At 41.8% G+C, this 19,067-nt stretch overlaps 1 protein-coding gene across 1 annotated transcript in view; it reads right to left on the bottom strand.

The window, feature by feature from the left end:
• Nucleotides 1-3,514: 3,514 nt before the first annotated feature.
• The window catches only part of LOC124292454 (electrogenic sodium bicarbonate cotransporter 1-like), a 53,338-nt gene continuing 37,785 nt past the window's right edge, over nucleotides 3,515-19,067 (bottom strand). Inside the window, 18 exon segments of the mRNA XM_046729541.1 lie at nucleotides 3,515-5,091; nucleotides 8,217-8,404; nucleotides 9,011-9,151; nucleotides 10,015-10,191; nucleotides 10,707-10,775; nucleotides 10,969-11,041; nucleotides 11,667-11,845; nucleotides 12,380-12,544; nucleotides 12,974-13,087; nucleotides 13,561-14,143; nucleotides 14,603-14,736; nucleotides 15,598-15,772; nucleotides 16,577-16,665; nucleotides 16,874-17,020; nucleotides 17,276-17,488; nucleotides 17,490-17,522; nucleotides 18,035-18,141; nucleotides 18,477-18,689. Coding sequence (XP_046585497.1) covers nucleotides 4,977-5,091; nucleotides 8,217-8,404; nucleotides 9,011-9,151; nucleotides 10,015-10,191; nucleotides 10,707-10,775; nucleotides 10,969-11,041; nucleotides 11,667-11,845; nucleotides 12,380-12,544; nucleotides 12,974-13,087; nucleotides 13,561-14,143; nucleotides 14,603-14,736; nucleotides 15,598-15,772; nucleotides 16,577-16,665; nucleotides 16,874-17,020; nucleotides 17,276-17,488; nucleotides 17,490-17,522; nucleotides 18,035-18,141; nucleotides 18,477-18,689 — 2,915 coding nt within the window. The 3' untranslated portion in view covers nucleotides 3,515-4,976.

Genomic DNA, 19,067 nt, shown 5'->3' with positions numbered 1-19,067 from the left:
GCTTCACACATTGTGCCCTTGTGGGGATTCGAACCCGGGTGTTCGGCGTGACGAGCCAACGCTTTAACCATTAGGCTACCCCATCGCCCATCATCTGAATTAACTAGACTGTACTTTTGAAAATGCTTTCTAAAACAAATGATTACTGTCTTTATATTTCTTTAGGTGCCGAACTTCAACCTCGTATTGAAATCATGACGGCGTGTCGGATACTCAATAAATAGTCACAATATATTATACATACCACAACTTAGCATTTACAACCGTTTCTAAACCTCATTTGCTACAGCACTTAAAACCTTGGACTTCGTGATCAAAATGGTTGCCTTTCTAGGCGTAAACGCCTTGCTTAGGGTAAGCTCCTGACAGCGGTACCTGTTTTACGGAGCTTTAAGCGAAGGGAGAGCTCTGCACAGGAGCCTTGGTCGCCGATGCAAATGGTCAAGGACAGTTTTTAATTATCTTCATTAATAACAATCATGCAGTGCAAATTTTTGCCACGAACCTTTTCTCGCCCCAAAAATTATTTTGCCATTTTATCCATATGGTATTTTGAAAACGTCATGTTTCATATCCAAAACTTTACATTGGGGCGTGTTAGAGCAGATTCCCTACCGACCCAATGACACGACTTTTTTCGAACCAGGTTCCATGTTTCGTTTGCTGTTTTACGCCGCACTCGGCAATAGTCTAGATATATTCCGTCGGAATGTAAATAACTAAATCAGACAATCAAGTAACTGTTGATGCATTTGGGATATGATGACTTGCGTCAACCAAACCTGAACCTCTGATCTCGCCAGTCGCCGTATATAATTCCTTGACGTGATATATGCACAATTCAGTTACTGGTTCCCCACAAATTCAAAAGACCACGGAACATAAATGTTGACATTCATATCACTTTAAACTTGCCCATTGGAGTCCGTAAGTTGAATGATTGGAATAGCGTTTCATAGCATAATAAGGACAATAAGGATTGTCATATTTATTGTGGATGTCTTCTTTCCAAAGTAAAATTAACACCTATTGCAAGACCATTCAATTCCACTTCGCCTCTCTGAACCACAAACATAAAGCTTCAGGACAGGGCCCACGCGCACAAAGTGATCTTGGCGCCACGATGATCGTAACCCTATACTCTAACACAAATGTAAGATAATCGTAGTGCTAAAACCGCTTTGTTAAAGTGGGCCCAGTATTATAAATTCCTTTTTTGCACTAATCGTTCTTCGGCCTCGTGGGAAACATAAACAGATTCCCAGTTCCGCCTACAGAGACGTATTTTAGCAATAACCACTACGTGTCTCCTTTGAATGCATGGGCGTTGTTAGTTTTTCTTTGATCAGACTTTAAAGCACGAGTGTTTCTTGAGAAAATAAAAAATATATATTCTCAAGTGCGTTTGTTGTTATAAACTTAGCATCAAGAGGATGCATTAAGTAATTCAGTCATATGTAATATGTTTTTTCATCTTTGTATTTACTGGCTCTGCAATTAGATTCGATCGTTCGGATCTTTGTTTCACCTCGATTATGACCGTTCGTTCTGTCAGGAACGCAGGGTGTCAGTAAGTGTTTCACTTGCACGACTTTCTTTGAGAGCACGGATGCAGTGAGACGCTGCGAATTGCTGTACAGAATTGTGTCCCTTGATCATGCCAGATTCTGTGTAAGGCCGTGGGGTCCAAACAGTGAGTGAGTGAATTACGTTTTACGCCGCTTTTAGCAATATTCCAGCAATATCCCGGCGGGGGACACCAGAAATGGGCTTAACACATTGTGCCCATATGGGGAATCGAACCCAGGTTTTCGGCGTGACGAGCGAACGCCTCAACCACTAGGCTACCCCACGGCCGAAACATGATTCACGTCGATTATAAATTTGGCTTGTACGCAACATACGCATGTTCATGCGTTTCACCAATGTGGTAAACGTCTTGGAACCGCATCACGTCCCTCGCTTATTAAGCGGACACATAGAATACTGTACGAGGCGGGGTTAAACCCAACTCATTCACTTACTAAACTATTTTCCATCCCAAGGCTAACTCACCTTGACGTTAAATTGTAATCCTCCTCGATGTCAGTCCTCTCACACTTGTTCAATCACTACTGGATTGTGTCACGTCCATCAAGACCGAGTTGACTGATTGTTTTTTTCCCATGCTGTCGCTCACTTAATATAAGTTCTAGCGTTACAGGGGCGGTGGGGGTAGCCCAGTGGCTAAAGCCGTCGCTCGTCACGCGGAAGGCCCGGGTTCGATTCCCCACGTTGTGTGATGTGTCTAGTGGTGAACCAGAGTTTATGAATCGTGGGTTTAGGCCGCTTTTAGCAATATGACAGGATTATCACGGCGGGGGACACCAGAAATGGGCTTCACACATTGTACCCTGTAGGGAATCGAACCCGGGTCTTCGGCGTGACGAGCGGACGCTTTAACCACTGGGCTACCCCACCACCGCACATGTACGGTATTCCGGTGCTTATGAGTGTAGAAAACCCCTAAAACAATTGTTTTTTCCCACAATGTGCCAACAGTTAAGAAAAATCTTATAGTTTTCAAACATAGTTTGTTTTTCCACAAAGTTTTAATGTCGCAGTTCTAACGTTTAACAGCCCTTGAACTACCTCTTGAAGATAATGTGTAGGAGTACAGAACGTTTGCAGTTATTGTGTGCACTAATTTAATGCAACAAATGACACATGCGATTAGCAGGAGCGAGACACTAAGTTTCAACATGTACACAAACACTTATATCGTTAATGTGTTGTGTAGCTTTTAACATGACAAGGAACACTCATGTCTTAACTTGTTGGAAGTAGTTGTTTCACGCGAACACTTGTGTTTTCGCACCAAGAAACACTTAACAAGACAAAAGATATTTATTTTATAATTTCCTTGAAGGCGCGCGAAGGTGAAATCTCCAATATCTATTTTAAAGAAAAATCAATAGAAGAGTTACATTTGATCTGGAAATAACTTAGATTCATGGTATCAGCAGTTTCCTAGCTATATGACGGCGGTCTGTAAATAATCGAATCTGGACCAGTAAATCCAGTGATTAACATCATGAGCAATGGTCTATACAAATCTGATACGATGACAGTTGTTAACCAGGTCAGCGACCCTGACCACCCAGTTTGGTTTGTCACCTCTTACAACAGACATGGGTTGCTAAAGACCAACTCCTGGTCTTCACGGGTATGTAGGACTGAAAAATGAACCTGACAATTACAAACGTTTAAGTTATCTAAACATAACTCGGTTGTAAGAAATCACGATTTGGTGAATGACCCAACCCAAAAAGTACTATAATATGTGAGCGAGTATGGTTTTACGCCGCTTTTAGAATTTTCGAGCAATATCACGGCGGGCGACACCAGAAATAGGCTTCACACATTGTACCCATGTAGGGAATCGAACCCGGGTCTTCGGCGTGACGAGCGAACGATTTAACTACTAGGCTACCCCACCACCCCACTCTATGATAATGAAAACAAAAGCAGGAAGCAGTTTGTCATGACTTTATTAACCAAAATATATACAACGTTAGAGTCCGGATAACACATTGCAATCTTTGGTAAATATATATTTCGTGATCTGACATTAATCTCACATCCAGATCATGTCACTGCACAGTGTGATACCGTACACTGTGGTAGTACAGTGAAATCCGTACAGCAGAATGTGACATCCAGTTAGACATGACATTCCAACCAAACCTGAAGCTAACAGATGATAAATGAAATTGACATAGCTGATATATGAATTCTGTGTATATAGCATGTGACATCTGTACAGTTGAAATGTGATGTGCGTACACATTTCAAACCTGGTATCCATACTTATCATGTGAAATCCCTAAGCTGGAATGTAAACTCTACACAGCGCCATACCAGAGGTGAAATCCATACCTCTAACCTGTGAAATCCATACCTATACATCTGAAATCCATACAATTTCCTAATAGCATATAGACAAACAGGAATTATTCTATTTACATTTATTTACTCTACAGAGTAGGTACACGTCATCGATGTATGTAGGTTTCATTTCCGTTTAACGAGCTTGATTTAAGCATTAATGTTTAACGGAAATATTAAATCTAAACATGCCCGTTGAAAGTATTTGCTGTGATTGTCAATTTTGTTTTACGTTTTCGATCCTCAGCAAAAGGTTCCTGATTGGCTAGAAAATAGTCCAATGGAGGTTCGTGTTACAAATAACAACGCTGATATGTACACCTGTGTTGGAACTTGTGACGACTTAAATACTCTCATTGACAACATTTTCTAAATATATAATCTGGTCATAATCATACAATAGATTATACACCGTGAAATCAACTACAGTAACACACACAGGGCTGACTGAATTCAGCAACAAGATAGGACAGTAGATATATTCTGTATCTTGCATTGTTTTCAAAGGCACCAAGGTATATAATAGTTTGCTGAAATATACATTCACTGAGAGTGACAGCTGTCAATCAATGGGGTGTTTTGACGGATATGTACATTGTCGGAAAGGGCACGATAACTATACGTATCTATCATACTGAATTACTCATGTTGCATAGATCTGTATTGAACAATAGACCAAAACGTAAAGTCTCTGTGATCTTTTAAAATACTCTTACTTGAAACGTTTATCAAATCGATTGGTAATGAACACATATCACGTTTACGTATCTACCAGATCGATCAGGTTAATAACCACACGGACTGGCTGTGAACAATGTTTTTTTCCTGTCCTTAAAAATACTATTCCCTTCACTGAATCAGCAACAAAGTTCGTTCATAAGTGCACTTCCTCAGAAAATATTACAACCTCAAACGGCTTTTCTGGTCAAAGGGTCACTGAATTAACCCTAGCGAGTGTGACCAATGGAAGACGAGCAGTGAAAGATTATTGAGGCCCTCTTAGGGTTAAATGGTTTTATAACTTTCTTTGATGAAGTTGGCGTAGACGATCATATCTTGCTCTCTCTTTCTTTCGCCTCCTCTTCGTCTCCCATATAGAAATTAGCTTTACTGGCGCCCGAGTGTCCATTTCGTCCATTCTTATCAGACTTTTTGCGCTTTGATCTGCAAATTACGTCACATAAGTTAGTCTAAATGCAATGATGATTTCAATACTTGTATACTTACCAACAGCTCAAAGAAGATTCATTATGGTAACATCTAAAAAGCCTACTTGACGTCAGTTTCCTGGGGACCGTTTAGCATATATCATTGCATCACTGAATTGAAATGTCTAGTATGACTTGTTTCGATAAGCATCAATGACGTGAACAAGATTTGGAAGTTTATATTCGTTTGTTACGCCGATCTTCGTTTAAGCCTTTCCTTTTCCTATGTCATTACAATAATAAGACAGTTGTTATTAATTTTATAACATAACAAATGACAAAACACTGCTACAACCATAAGAAATTTCTGCTAAAAGCAGAGTCGATTGTTCAATTCCGACTGTTAAATACAACCCATGAATAACTTTCAAAGACTTGTATTTATTAGCCCACATAATATCTGTAACACTGAAACCTTTAATCCGGACAGTTTCCTATTTCCCATGAAAAATGTCCCGAATAAACAAGTCAGTGATAGATTGCAACAAACCTCGTGCCATTGTAAGACTCGAGGAAGAATGTTTAATCTAATATAATGACTGTATGAATACATTCGAAAATGAAAACATGCACTGTGCAAAGAATATATCATAACATTAGTTTTAGATTCGTGATTGTATTTTCTATTTTGTAACGTGGTTCGCAGATGCACCAGTCAGCGTGACAGTCACTTGCACGTCACTCACTACCGTGTCCGTGACGTCACTGACGTTTTCAAGATAATAAGAATCATCAGAACCGAACACGACCTATACATGAGATGTCCAGCGAATACAAGTATATGCTCGCCCTTCAAGTATACTTCCCAGATACAATGTATAAGGAAACGAACGTCGATTTGAGATAACCTTTCTCTTGGTTTAAGAAATACACCTGTTCAGCCGATAACGCCATACCATGTTTATCAACTTTAAACAGTTGTGTGGTAAACGTTACTGATATTTATGTTTAGATACAGTGAGTGAGTTTAGTTTTACGCCCCCTTTAGCAATATTCCAGCAATATCACGGCGCGGGACACCAGAAATGGGCTTCACACATTGTACCCATGTGGGGAATAGAACCCGGGTCTTTGGCGTGACGAGCGAACACTTTAACCACTAGGTTACCCCACCCACCCTGACTAGACACAACACACATCCTCAGACCAAGGTTTTGATTATCATAATGTAAGAAAAAAGGAGGGGAATCTCACTTAGGAAACAGATGGATACATATATCAAGAAATTTATTATGTTTAGCGAACGGACTTCATATCACTTGCAGGGGCACATAGACCTGCAAAAAGAGATCTTAAAGACAGTGCGATTCATCATCGCCTCTGCAATGGTTCCCATACGAAGGTTGCAGTTTCGACCTGGCGTATTTCATATGTACCATTGGAGGGATTCTATATCTAAATTCCCTGATATTGCACCAGTTCAAGAGTTTCTCGACAAAGAGACGCCATTGGAGGTTTCGAAACCGATCTTTGTTTGGAATTTGATGATTCTATATCACTTCGAAAAGACATTCAAAATTGTGTACGGAGCCATATTTTAAAAAAAAATCAGCTGGAAGTATAAAATTTGCCGCGAGAATACAATCATGTGTAATTTGTGTAATAATGTGATAATTTGGGACATACCTTTATGTCAGAAACGTTCCGCTATATCTGTGTAGGTATTCCAATGTATAAGATCAGACCCAAATAAACTATGGCCACTACGCTTCTCTCAAAAGTAAGTAGACGTCGAGATATCGAGATTATTTATATCAAAATACCGAAGATAGAAAGGCCAACCTTTGTTTTCTCAATTAACGATATGGATGATTCTTAATAATACATACAGGCAAAATGTTCCAATCAACAATTACAAAATATATGACGCAAAAATGCATTCAAGGGAAAAGCCAAATCAAAGCATGCCATGCATACAAGCTATTGAAAAGTCACTCATTTCTGCATACATATGATCATGTTCACGCACATGGGTAGCTAAAGGCTGCAGGTGCTGGCTTAAAGCGGAGGAGGACACGGAAGAGGCTTGAAGCGGAAGGGGAAGTCTTTGCGTAGGGGAGGTAACTCAGTTTATTTAACTCAAAACCAAAAGCATGTAGAACCTTGTCTGACGACGTACACAATTATCAATCACGGACTTTTAACAAGCCTGAATATAGTTAAATTGAAGATTTATACTTAGATTTCCAAAGTGTGTTATAGAAGGACCTGTTAGTGCTGACACATCATAAATTTCTTAAATCATTTCGTCTACTGAGTTGAGGATTTGTTGGGGATTGGTGTTTGAGACAGGGTGTGATGGGACTGGAGTGAATGTGTGTGAGTATTACAGCCATACGCCGCTTTTCTAGCAATATTCCAGCAATATTACGGCGGTGGACATTATAAAAATGACTACACACCTCGTACCCATGTTAAAAATCAAACACATCAGTTCAGCATGACGCGCGAACGCTGGCTAAATCACCGCCTTAAAGGATAGAATTGAGAACAATACAGATACGCTCCACGCCGAATAGACTACGAAAGAAACCCTATACGAACCAGGGCCCCGTTCAACAAAGCAATCTTAATGACACGTTGATCGTAACTCGATTGTCGTAGCGCGAAGCTCGCCTTGTGGAAAGGGGCCTTGGAGGTAGTCAATCTTAATGATAACTTCAACAAAATTCGACTACAACACAACAGTGATTGACGACAACGGCCTAGCTAATGAGTAAGTGAGTGTTATTACGCCGCTTTTAGCAATATTCCAGTAATATTACGGCGGGGGACACCAGAAATGGGCTTCACACGTTGTACCCATGAGGAAATCAAACCCGGGTCTTCAGTGAGACGAGCGAACGCCTTAACCACTAGGCTACCTCACCGCCCCTAGCTAATGAAGATGCAGACCAGAATACAGGAAAGTATAAAACCCAAACCAAGAAAAAATACAAAAACACATATAGTTCTACGGACGTCTCTACTCTACACAAGCATGCAGGATAGTGAAGGCACCGTCGGGAAAGCAGGACAATCCACAAGGTTGCACAAGCAAGAGGTTGAAACCAAACCGACACCGAGTGCAATCTGATTTACCTCCCCTGGTCATCACTATCCTGTTTCATCTTCAGCCAGATAGCTGTCTTGGCCATCTCTTCCGAGATATTTACCCTGTCAGTGTCAGTAGAGACTCGCCTAGTCTTGGGGGAAAACTTGTCCCCCAGATGTGTCTGGTGGTACTTTACCTCCATCATCTTGTCGTCGTAGTCGTTCTGGAGCAGGTCCTAAACAAACACAAGGTGAAGGTCAATATCGTTTGTGATCAACTTGTGATAGTACGTGACAAGCCGAATAGCGACTCGTTCCGTCTAGGCGCACACGGGCAGAGCTGAAAAACCCGTGGGCACATTTCCAAAATCCTTATGTCACATAAACAGCACATGCTATCAAAATCCACACACGAATTTATGCATAAATAATTTTGTTTTCTAGTTGGGTTCATCAAAGGAGAATGAGAAAGGTTGCTATTGTTTTGATCTTTTACAAAGTGACGGAATATACTTAATCCTACAGAAAGATGTTTTGACCGTAAGTAAATCATGAATGATTGGTACTCGTACGGCTACCAAATTCTGAAATTTTATTCCATACATACAGTTTAAACATATATCTAAACTTCAGATGTTGATATAATTTCGTGTTAAAATGCAATTAATACCAATTCAAAGCAAGTCATGAACACTAAGTGTACGATGATTGACTCTTTGGGAAACAACTGGGTCATCGGAAGCGTTAAGCGCGCTTGTAGGTAACATGCAATATTGTCTGTACATTACAAGGTTCAAGGGAGACAACTAATTACGATAGTGAGTCAAGGAAAGATAACTCGCCTCAGCCTCTTCTAGCGCCTTCTTCTTTGCATCGTCCTTTGCCTTCTTGTTGGCCTCAGGCATAATGTCGTCCAACCATTTAAGCTCGTGCTGGGTGAAGATGTAGTCCATACCTTTACGCACGAAACAGGTGCCTAAAACCTGGAGATGGATAAGACTATCAGTAAAATCCGTGGAACGATTTTCAAACACAGCTACCCAGCTGTGGTGAGAACAGGATCCAACTTTGGCTGCTTGTATGACATTAAGGAGATTAGTCTTCCAGGATACAACCGGAAAGTGAAAATGAAACTGTTGGGCCAAAGAACAAAATACTTGAAAGCTGGATTTGCCGAAACAAATATAGGGGACGTTTTCTACAGTTACAAAACTGAGAATATAGCCGAAATACTGTAAAACGTAACTATGGCCGTATGATCGGCATTTCTTGTTTCAGTTTTGGGCACCATCAAACATGGGTTTATAAAATCTTTTGTTCGGTAGTTGACGTGTTAACATAAACAGCTGAACTAATTTAAGTTAACCCTACATTCAGCAATATATATATGACGGCTGCTTTAAATATACTCATGCCAATAATGGTTGTCACCCCCTTCAATTTTTTTTATTGGAGAGGGAGGGGGGTGGGGAGGGGGCTGACAACCATTATTGGCATGAGTATATTTGAGTCTTGACAGTGTCAGAATAAACCAGTGATAGATCTAATGAAACCTGTATCAGGATTTCAGATTACGCACATGACCCATTAGGGAGTGGATGAGTATGGCTTTAGCAATATTCCAGAAACATCATGAGTTTAAAAAGTTGTACCCATGTCGGGATTTGAACCCGGGTCTACGGCGTGACGATCCAACGTTTTAACCACAAAGTGACCCCACCGCCCCAATGACCCATTCGAAAAGGATCCTTGGATGAAATTCAACAAAGCTGCTGATAACGAGATGTGAAAAGGCGCCCCTCAAAAAAGTAAAAGAAGTACGGGATGAGACTTTTATCATACAGACCATTATAGGGAAAATGATTGAGACGGACTTGATGGTCTTGATGACCCAGAGAACGGCAAGACAAATGGCTTGGATAAAGGTGAACAAGTGAACTCTCTTCGTAGGTACGTGACGCAGGTAAGTGAAATCTGGCTGGTACTTCTTGGGCATGAACAGCAGCAGGAGACGGTCGATGAACTGGAACAGTGGAACATTATCAGAATCAATTTGAACTTCCTGCCTTCATACCGGGTAGTTTCTAGGGACTGTCCTTATTTCTAAGAACACACCAGGTTAAAGAACTCTTTCAATGGAAAGTTTGTGTTCAGGAAAAACTAAACCAGCCGCATCGAAACTTTTATTGAACGTGACCAGAACAAACATTGGGGTGGTTAAACGTGACCTAAAATTATTCTCTGTGCGTTGTCCCGTGAGTACAACTGACTTTATCCACGTCACCATGGCTGAAGCTGTATTTTATGTATTTATGTTACAATTATGTCATCCGTCATTATGGGAAAACGCGCCGTGATGCGTAATTGCATACAACCATGTCAGTGTATAACATCTCATTATTAAACCAGCCAAAAAGCGCAACTAATCTAGTCCCCCATCTCGCCAATAAAGAATTGTCTTTCAATAAAAAAAAAGAAAAGAAAAAAAGAATTGTCTTTCCATTTGAACTCCAATAGCCTGCTATGAGGCCTACTCACCTGCATACCCTTGAGGGCAGCCACACCCATGTAGAGGAACACTCCATACAACACTGGCATAGGGATAAACTAAAAAACCAGAAGCCATAAATTACATACTATGCAAAGATATTTACATCAGATAATGTCCGAAATTATATTTTTCAATTCGACTGGTGGCAGCAGAATGTTTCAATTCATTTCACATTATGAGGAAATGGTGTAATAATAAATAGCTTTCGAACAAAAATAGTGAAAGTACTTTGATGGGAGGAGGACGTACCTTTAGGACTGTGGTGAAGAGGACAGAAAGACCACTGAGGAGACCCACCATCAAAGCCGTAACTCGCTGTTCCCTGAAATCAGATTTGGGTTGTGTTCATCAGATTGTACATGACTAATTATAGCGTCTGAGGAAGTGTGAGCAAGTGACTGAGTGAGTGGAAGTTTAATCTGCTTCAGTGTTCCAACTGAACAGTGAGCTGTTGCCAGTTTTGGCTTCACATACATACCCAATGTCGGGAATTGAACCCGAGGCTTCGGAGTAATGAACGAACACTTTAACCATTTCGCTACACGACCGCCCCTCAATAGAATGATGGGGAAGGTATCAAGCAGATGCGTTTTTAGCTGTATAAATGTTAAAATATATCCTCAGACATAAACTGTCCTTGTCCAAAGGATGCTGTTAGAGGTGTACATCCGTAACAAAAATATCGGGTGCATGTTGTACAGATTTCGATTGCACAGGCCTCGAGGAAACGACATTCCGTGGACCCTATTATTTGGTGTATGAATGAGATGCGTGTAGAAAATGTTAAAATTGCAGGGGGTGAAGAGTAGAAAGCGTTGTTGATCACTGGATTGTGTGGTCCAGGCTCGATTATTTACAGACCGCCGCCAAATATACTGTATAGCTGGAATATTGCTGAGTGCGGCGTACAACACAACCAAACCAAACCTAACCAACATGACACGCACCTGCATCCGAGGAAAGTTGGTTTTTCGCCGGGGGCTGTGCACTCGGACTCCTTCTTGAGACTCATAACGTGGGCGAGGGCAGAGACGGTGGCAGCAACATACCACGGCAGCCCCAGCAGGGAACACAACGCGATGCAGATAGCGACGACGAACATGTCAAGATGGTATCCACTTCCTTTCTGTAATTCACAACACATGTATGTAGATACGATGACGCTGCTTGGGTGAGACTATAATTATCCTGACTTCTCAATGTAGTAATATTAATAATGCCAGTAAAAGGTGAAACTTTATAAATGTCAACTTCTGTAAGATGAGGGATACGTCTTTGTTTCGGAGTACATTTATACTACTTCATCCATCTTCATCATTACCTGATAAAGGAGTGAGAATATACTCCGAAACGTCATGTGACTCATATTAGCGAAGTTGACATCCAGAGAATTTGCTCCCTTTATTCAAAGAGTTTAATGATGGTAAAAAAGTAGAATTTACATTTTGTAGATTCCATCAAGAGCCATACCATATCTAATTATTAACTGCTTATATATGTAAACCAAAAACTGTTTTTCACTTTGACATCATATATCACATGAACACAGTTCAATATGATACAAGGGACACTACTCTGCGCTAATGATTCGTTCATCCGGTCCAGCTTCAATGTGAAACATTTATATCGTCCGGATAAGTGAGGTTTCACATGCGCCTACCTTAAGCTTGTTCTCCTTCCTGTTGACGATGACGGCAGTGATCTGCTGATCCATGAAGACGAGGATGGTGGCGAGGAGAGCTGGTACGATAGCAGCAATGATCATCCACCAAGGGTTTTTGTCTGACCAGGGGTTGACGAACCATCCTCGGTCGTCACGTGTGGGCTATAGAAAAGTTGAAATATGGAAGTCAGGGAATGCGTTCGCATGATGAAGACTGGTTCTCTTGTAGTAAAAAAATTGAAAAATATAAATGTTTACAAAATGATGAATAATGTAAACATAAAAAGTTCAAGCAGAGCAGAACGATATACACAATCTCTTATTGGCATTAAAGATGTTTTGGTGTCTGTTAATTGAGTAACGTACAGGGATATATGTATCATATTGAACTCCGATATGCCATCTACCTTGAACTTCTTTAGGGGGCGGTTGGGTAGCCCAGTGGATAAAGCGTTCACTCATCACGCTGAAGATCCGGGTTCGATTTCCCACATTGATACAGTGTGTGAAGCTCATTTCTGGTGTCCCCCGCCGTGATATTGCTGGAATATTGCTAAAACGGCGTAAAACCGTACTCACTCACTTACTCACCTTGAACTTTTCTGGGACTTCCAATTTTGGGGTGTGTATTCCTATAGCTGCGTCAAGTCCCACCATCAGAAGGATAGCGATCAACACGGCGAAGTCAGCGCAGGATTGGCGGACCTGTAAAAGACAGCAACTATTGTAGTACAATCAATGAATATCAGCAATGGCTGGCTCATGATGCCAAACAGAGTTGCGTCCCTTAGCTGCGAGAACCCCCGTCCCCAACCCCCTGTAGTCTGGATAAGCCATTCTCAATCGCCCTGTCTGTTGATATGTGTGTCACACCAGAATGTAACAGACATCTTGTGTCTTTGGAATCACCTCACTCACTCGTCGAAAAGCACATTCATTTGGCTGAGAGGTAGTATGGAGACGTCTAATACCCGACAAAATAACAATCTGACGTAATTGCAGAGTTTTACTTTGCCCTTAAAAACTCACGATCCTGTAAAGTAATGAAATATTGTACTGTACTGTGTACAATACGTACGTATCTGTTTCGTTTATAACATGTACTATATATCTTTTATTGAGAATTTGGAGCAAACAACATAACTGCGTGCCTGTAAGTCGCGTCAAACCCTACTTACGAATGTCGGGAAGAAGCTGCTGTTTTTGAATCCTGTGAGGGCTGATGCGACGGTGAAGGTGCCAAGGAAGAGCAGGACGGAGAGGAAGAAGACGTCACTGACGTAGTGCGGTGTGTTACACCCTTCGCCTATCAGCTCTCCGCCATATTCGATGCATTCCTTCTTGGTAACAGTGGTCCAGTTGATGACCATGTCCATCGTGCCGTTCAAGGAGGAGTTCAGGACATCCATGCCATCGTCGATAGTGTAAGCGACGACTGGGACGGCCGTGGTTGAGGTCATGCCACCAAACGTTGTGTTCCAGAGTGTTGAGTTGGTGCTATTGGGTGGGAAGCATTCACAATCATAGATGAGCTCCATGTCCGGATTTGTATTCACGGGGGATTTGTCCAAGATGCCAACCAGCTTCTTGAAGGCCTCAGCAATGAAGATAACAGCGATGAGACATGCAAAGCTCTCCTCTGTGAAGCGAGTGATGTATCGAACTAGGGCGCTCAGGTCAAAGGCAACGATCAGAAGCAATATGAACGCTGTCCAAAGTCCAATCCAGCACCGCAATGGTAAGAAATCCAGTTCGTTGTCGCTAAGAAAAATCAGAACGTCTATAGGTAAACTAAACGTTTATTTTGTTGTTGTTATTGACAATGTGAGTGAGTGATTTTAGTTTTATGCCGCTTTCAGCAATATTCCATCAATATCACGGCGGAGGACACCAGAAAATGAGCTTCACACATTGTACCCATAAAGAGAATCGAAACCGGGTCTTCTGCGTGACGAGCGAAGGCTTTAACCACTAGTCTAACCCATCTCCCCCTTCTTATGGACAAATGATGTGACATTCATGATATTGTTCCGTTTTCCTTTTCATAAAAACACCACAAAAACCTATTCCAGCAATATCCTATTAATATGTTTATGAAAGAAGCAAGCTACTAAGCAGCTTAGAATGGGTTGGGGTGGAACTGTGAGAATGTGAAAAGGATTGGTGTGGGTGTAGGGTGTGAAAGACTGAACTATGTTCAGAATGAATCAGATAACTTACTGGCAGAAATGATACAGGATCATCTCCAGAACCAACATAGGCCCTGTACTGCCGAGGATGTTCAACGGCTGACCAGCAAACAGAGCAAACAACACGCCGGTGATGGCAGCGGTCAGAATACATTCCATAGTACCCTGGAGTCAGAGGGATGAAGATGTTCAATATTTATACAAGTGCAAAGCTACATAATGGCGATCTTGCTTGACAACGTATAAGAATCTACACCGAAACGTCGCATTATATATAATAAAGAAGTTGTTATCCATAAAGTGAGTGAGTGACTTTAGTTTTACCCCGCTTTTAGCAATATTCCAGCAATATCATGGCGGGGGACATTAGAAATGGGCTTCACATTGTACCCATGAAGGGAATCGAACCCGGGTCTTTGGCGTGACGAGCGAACGTTTTAACCACTAGGGTACCCCACCGCCCCTTATCCATAAAGTATCTTACTTTCTTACATAATGGCAATAGCCATGCCAGGCTTGGGCGCGATGCTGACAGTAACCAAACGATAATTATATGTGACTATAAACATACTGTGCTTATATCTGCAGTGTCTAAGCACGGTGAAGTAATGGTTTTAATTACTCGTTCAATTGTCACGCTCCACTAATAGGCAAAATATCGGGACGAAAACAAATCTTTGCAATCTTCGTTGTGAATTTCCAAGGATATTCCTTAAACCGGTGTAAACACGACATTCAACCAGCCCAACTTTTACCATCACATTACCAGCAATGTCTCACAACGTCATAGAACTGGTTTGGTAAATAACATATTTATATTCACAATAACGTGAACTTTACTGTATATTATATGGTCTTGACCAAATATCCGAACTGGATCACTAATATTCAAAGTACAACCTTGTTTTGGCGACATGCGTGCATATATTGCACTGTACTTTTTCATTTATTTCTTAGCAATCCCTGAAATACTTTAATACGCTTTAACTAAAACATAATCATATATTCTCACAGGTTCGTGCTTACCATGTACTGGTCTGTAGCCTGACCCAGCAGGCCTCCAAATGTAACGTTGGGGGTTAACGTTGCAAGGTACAAGAAGATGACTGACGCCACGCACTGTATGTGTAAACAATCCTTGAAGTCGCTGCCATACCAGGGTAGCTTACGCTTGATGTCGGCGATCATGCCTCCGAACAACCTGGAAATAATAGCGATATGCATGTGATATGCTAAACTCAAAAATGAAAACAAAAACATGTTCAGGGTCCCGATCTGCTAAGCGCTCGTCGCACTATGCCATTCGTAAGCCTATGGTAAAGTACGAAAGGTTTGTGGATCGCGACCCAGATCATTAATGAAAGTTAATACAAAGGACCCTCAGACTGTGAATTTCATCGGCTGAATGTTTGGTACTTCCAACTAGTGAGTGACTGAGTGAATATGGTGTTACGCCGCCTTTAGCACTATTCCAGAAATATCACGGCGGGAGACACCAAAAATGGGCTTCCGACATTGTACCCATGTGGGGAATCGAACCCGGGTCTTTGGCGAGACGAGCCAGCGCTTTAACCACTAGGCTACCGCAACAGCACTAAATACATCAGATGACACATTTGACCAGGTGCCAGAGAAGCTGACTTTAGAGTCTTTAATGAATATTTGAATGTTTTATTTTAACCCAAACTCAAATATAGGAGATCTATTCATCATTACATTTGCCATTTTTGCTCATTTGAACTTTTCTTACGTATTTGCTCCTAAATATTTCAAGGATTTTTGCATCTAAAAAACTTGACGATAACAGTAGGCCAACAAAAGGATCATCCTGCCGCTTCCATTGTGGTTTCCATAGTTCCTTCAGAGAACATTAAAACACTACACTTCCACCGTCAGCGAGCGTGAAGTTACTGGTTCTGGTTTTAAACGTTTCCCTATATAGTTACCATGTAACTGAAACAAAACAACCTATCTGCATCACTGACAGTGTGTGCACATGGCGTACCTGCCACTCCTCTGTAGGGTCGGATCACAGTGACTCTCTTCCTCCTCGGGCTCTTCCGGTTCGACCGGTTTGGGAGCTTTTCTGGGTTCCTGGGAAAAGTGAAAAGCTTTTACCACATGTTTTATAAGACTCAGAGATGATAAGCGTTGATAGCCATTAGCGCACCCCCGTTGTCTAGTTGAACGTTTCAGGTGATGAGATCTTGTCCTATTTGATAATATTCGAGGCTGTAGTTGTAGGTCCACGTTAACTGAGAAAAGGTCATCATTAGAGTTTTTGAAGCAGGTCATTACTTACCTGTGAGGGAACGCTCTGGGGTGGTTCTATCCTAATCTTGGGGTCCCACTCGCCTGGAGGCAGTGCGGTGACCTGGTCAAGGAACTCGTCCACTCCGGCCAGAATGTCTTGGCGGCTCCTGGCTTTGTACGCCACCTCCCGGAACACCTACAGATACAACGCAGCTGTGTAAAACCACATCAAGGTGAGATAATCAGGATCCGTTGGTCGAAAGAGGCTAATTAATGGGTTAGGTGGCCAGGACTTCGGTCACTGTGTATCCTGGAGGGTTCCGAGCTCATGATATCAGTGAGTGGTTTGTCTGGTCCAGATTCGATTTTTCACAGGCCGCTGTCGCATATGTGCAATATCCAGCTGCAGCTTTAAACAAGGAACCAAATCTAGCCAAGGAATGCCACTTACCTGATCTACCATGATGGTCGAGATTGCTCTGCCGATTTCTATGTTCTTGGCCTGACTGCCTGGCGGTCCGAAGAAGAAGAAGAGGAAGCGGGTTGGGATAGGGACCTCCGTGAGGTCACCGATAGACCTCCCTTCTATCAGTCTCACTAGGGCCACCACCTGGTACTTGAGGCCCTCAATCTCACCCACCATGATGTTGGCGGCCTCAGCCCCCCTCGGGGATCTTCCTCATAAACTGCTGATTCAGCTGTTCAACAACAGAAGCAATCATATAGTCATAAATATTTCGGAGTTTAAATCTCACTTTTATCCTCAAAATATTCTTTGCATACAAACATGGCATACGTGAAAACATCAACCCTTATCAGAATGGATCTCCATCTCCGCGAAACAGTTGCATTAAAATGCTTTGGAACTGATTATGATTTTCCGACAGTTCAGAATTGGATGAGTCACAGTCACTGTATTGATTGTGGATATTTAGTAGCATCTTGGTACATCGCACTTGGTAGAGGACAGAAACTGTTCGATTTATCAGCACACGTCTTTGTTCAAAATTTCACATTTTTCATTCTAAAAGATACGCCACCAGTGAGGGTAGGTCATATTGAGTATAATGGAACTCATACAAATGACACTCTCGACATCGGCAAAATTGTGATTATCCACGGTTCCGTTCAGGTTCATCAACGGTATCTGTCAGGAAGCACTCCGGTACAGCACTGAAGGACACATCCCTGTAGTTATTGTCCAACCCACCTTTCCTGAAGATGCTGACTCGGTGAGGTCTCCGTTCGTGTTCTCAAAGTTGGGGTTGCTATTGGGGTTCCTCTTCATAGACATGTTCCTCACGTTGGTCATCGAGTCTGCAATAAACCAACAAGTGATGGCAGAGGTCAGTTATTGCCATCTCTTATAGTGTGAGTGAGCTTGGCCAACATTCAAGCAGCATCCAGCCATGATACCTATTGAAGGAGGAATCTGTGATTCATTCGAACCCACACTCTCAGAATAAGTAACCTAATCACCAGCAGCGATCTAACCCACTCAGCCACAGACGTTTCCTCTTACAAAAACTTTCCCCTTATTTAAAATTGACATCGCATAGTTAAACATGGAATACGGTCCAAATTATAAAACACAACTCTTTCCCCCCTCCTATGTGTCTTTATGTAACTGTACGCCATGGAATGGACATTACCTTTTCCTTTAATGGACATGTTCCTGGATTTGTCGGACATGCTCCTCCTCATGGACAGCCGGCGAAGAAAGGGGGCGTTGTCGATGTCAGCCTGCGACGCCCTGCGACGCTTCGTGTGTTGAAATACGTGAGGGCTCAGCATGGCGTTGCGGATGTCGTCCCGCAAACCCTCCTCCAACAGCTTGGACGCAATCAGGTTGTCCAGCAGGAGATCTGGAACAGGAACATGTAACAGTTAACTCCGGATGTGTCGAACTTCATAGGATCATTACATGAACATGAACATATAATAACCTGCATATCGAATCAGATATATCTATAAAGTGACGCCATGGTTATCAGCAGCGTGCTCATAGAGAGCAGAGCTGTCTCGAACAATGGATATCTCGATGTGTGTGGATTTTGAGGGCATCACTGTAAAACATATGATAATGTCAATTTTAATTTAAAATAATTGAATTGTGTGATACTATCTTGAGGTACGTTTAAAATATACTGAAAAAGGAAACAGATGAGGACGAGGACATTTTACGTTTTGCAAATCGTAAATTTGGAATGACGATTAATACCTCATCGTCCAAGACTTTTCGT

This window comes from Haliotis rubra, unplaced genomic scaffold (genome assembly GCF_003918875.1).
Source record: "Haliotis rubra isolate DU_JTF1 unplaced genomic scaffold, ASM391887v1 Scf518, whole genome shotgun sequence".
Taxonomy (NCBI): domain Eukaryota; kingdom Metazoa; phylum Mollusca; class Gastropoda; order Lepetellida; family Haliotidae; genus Haliotis; species Haliotis rubra.
This window is presented reverse-complemented; position numbering and strand designations above follow the sequence as displayed.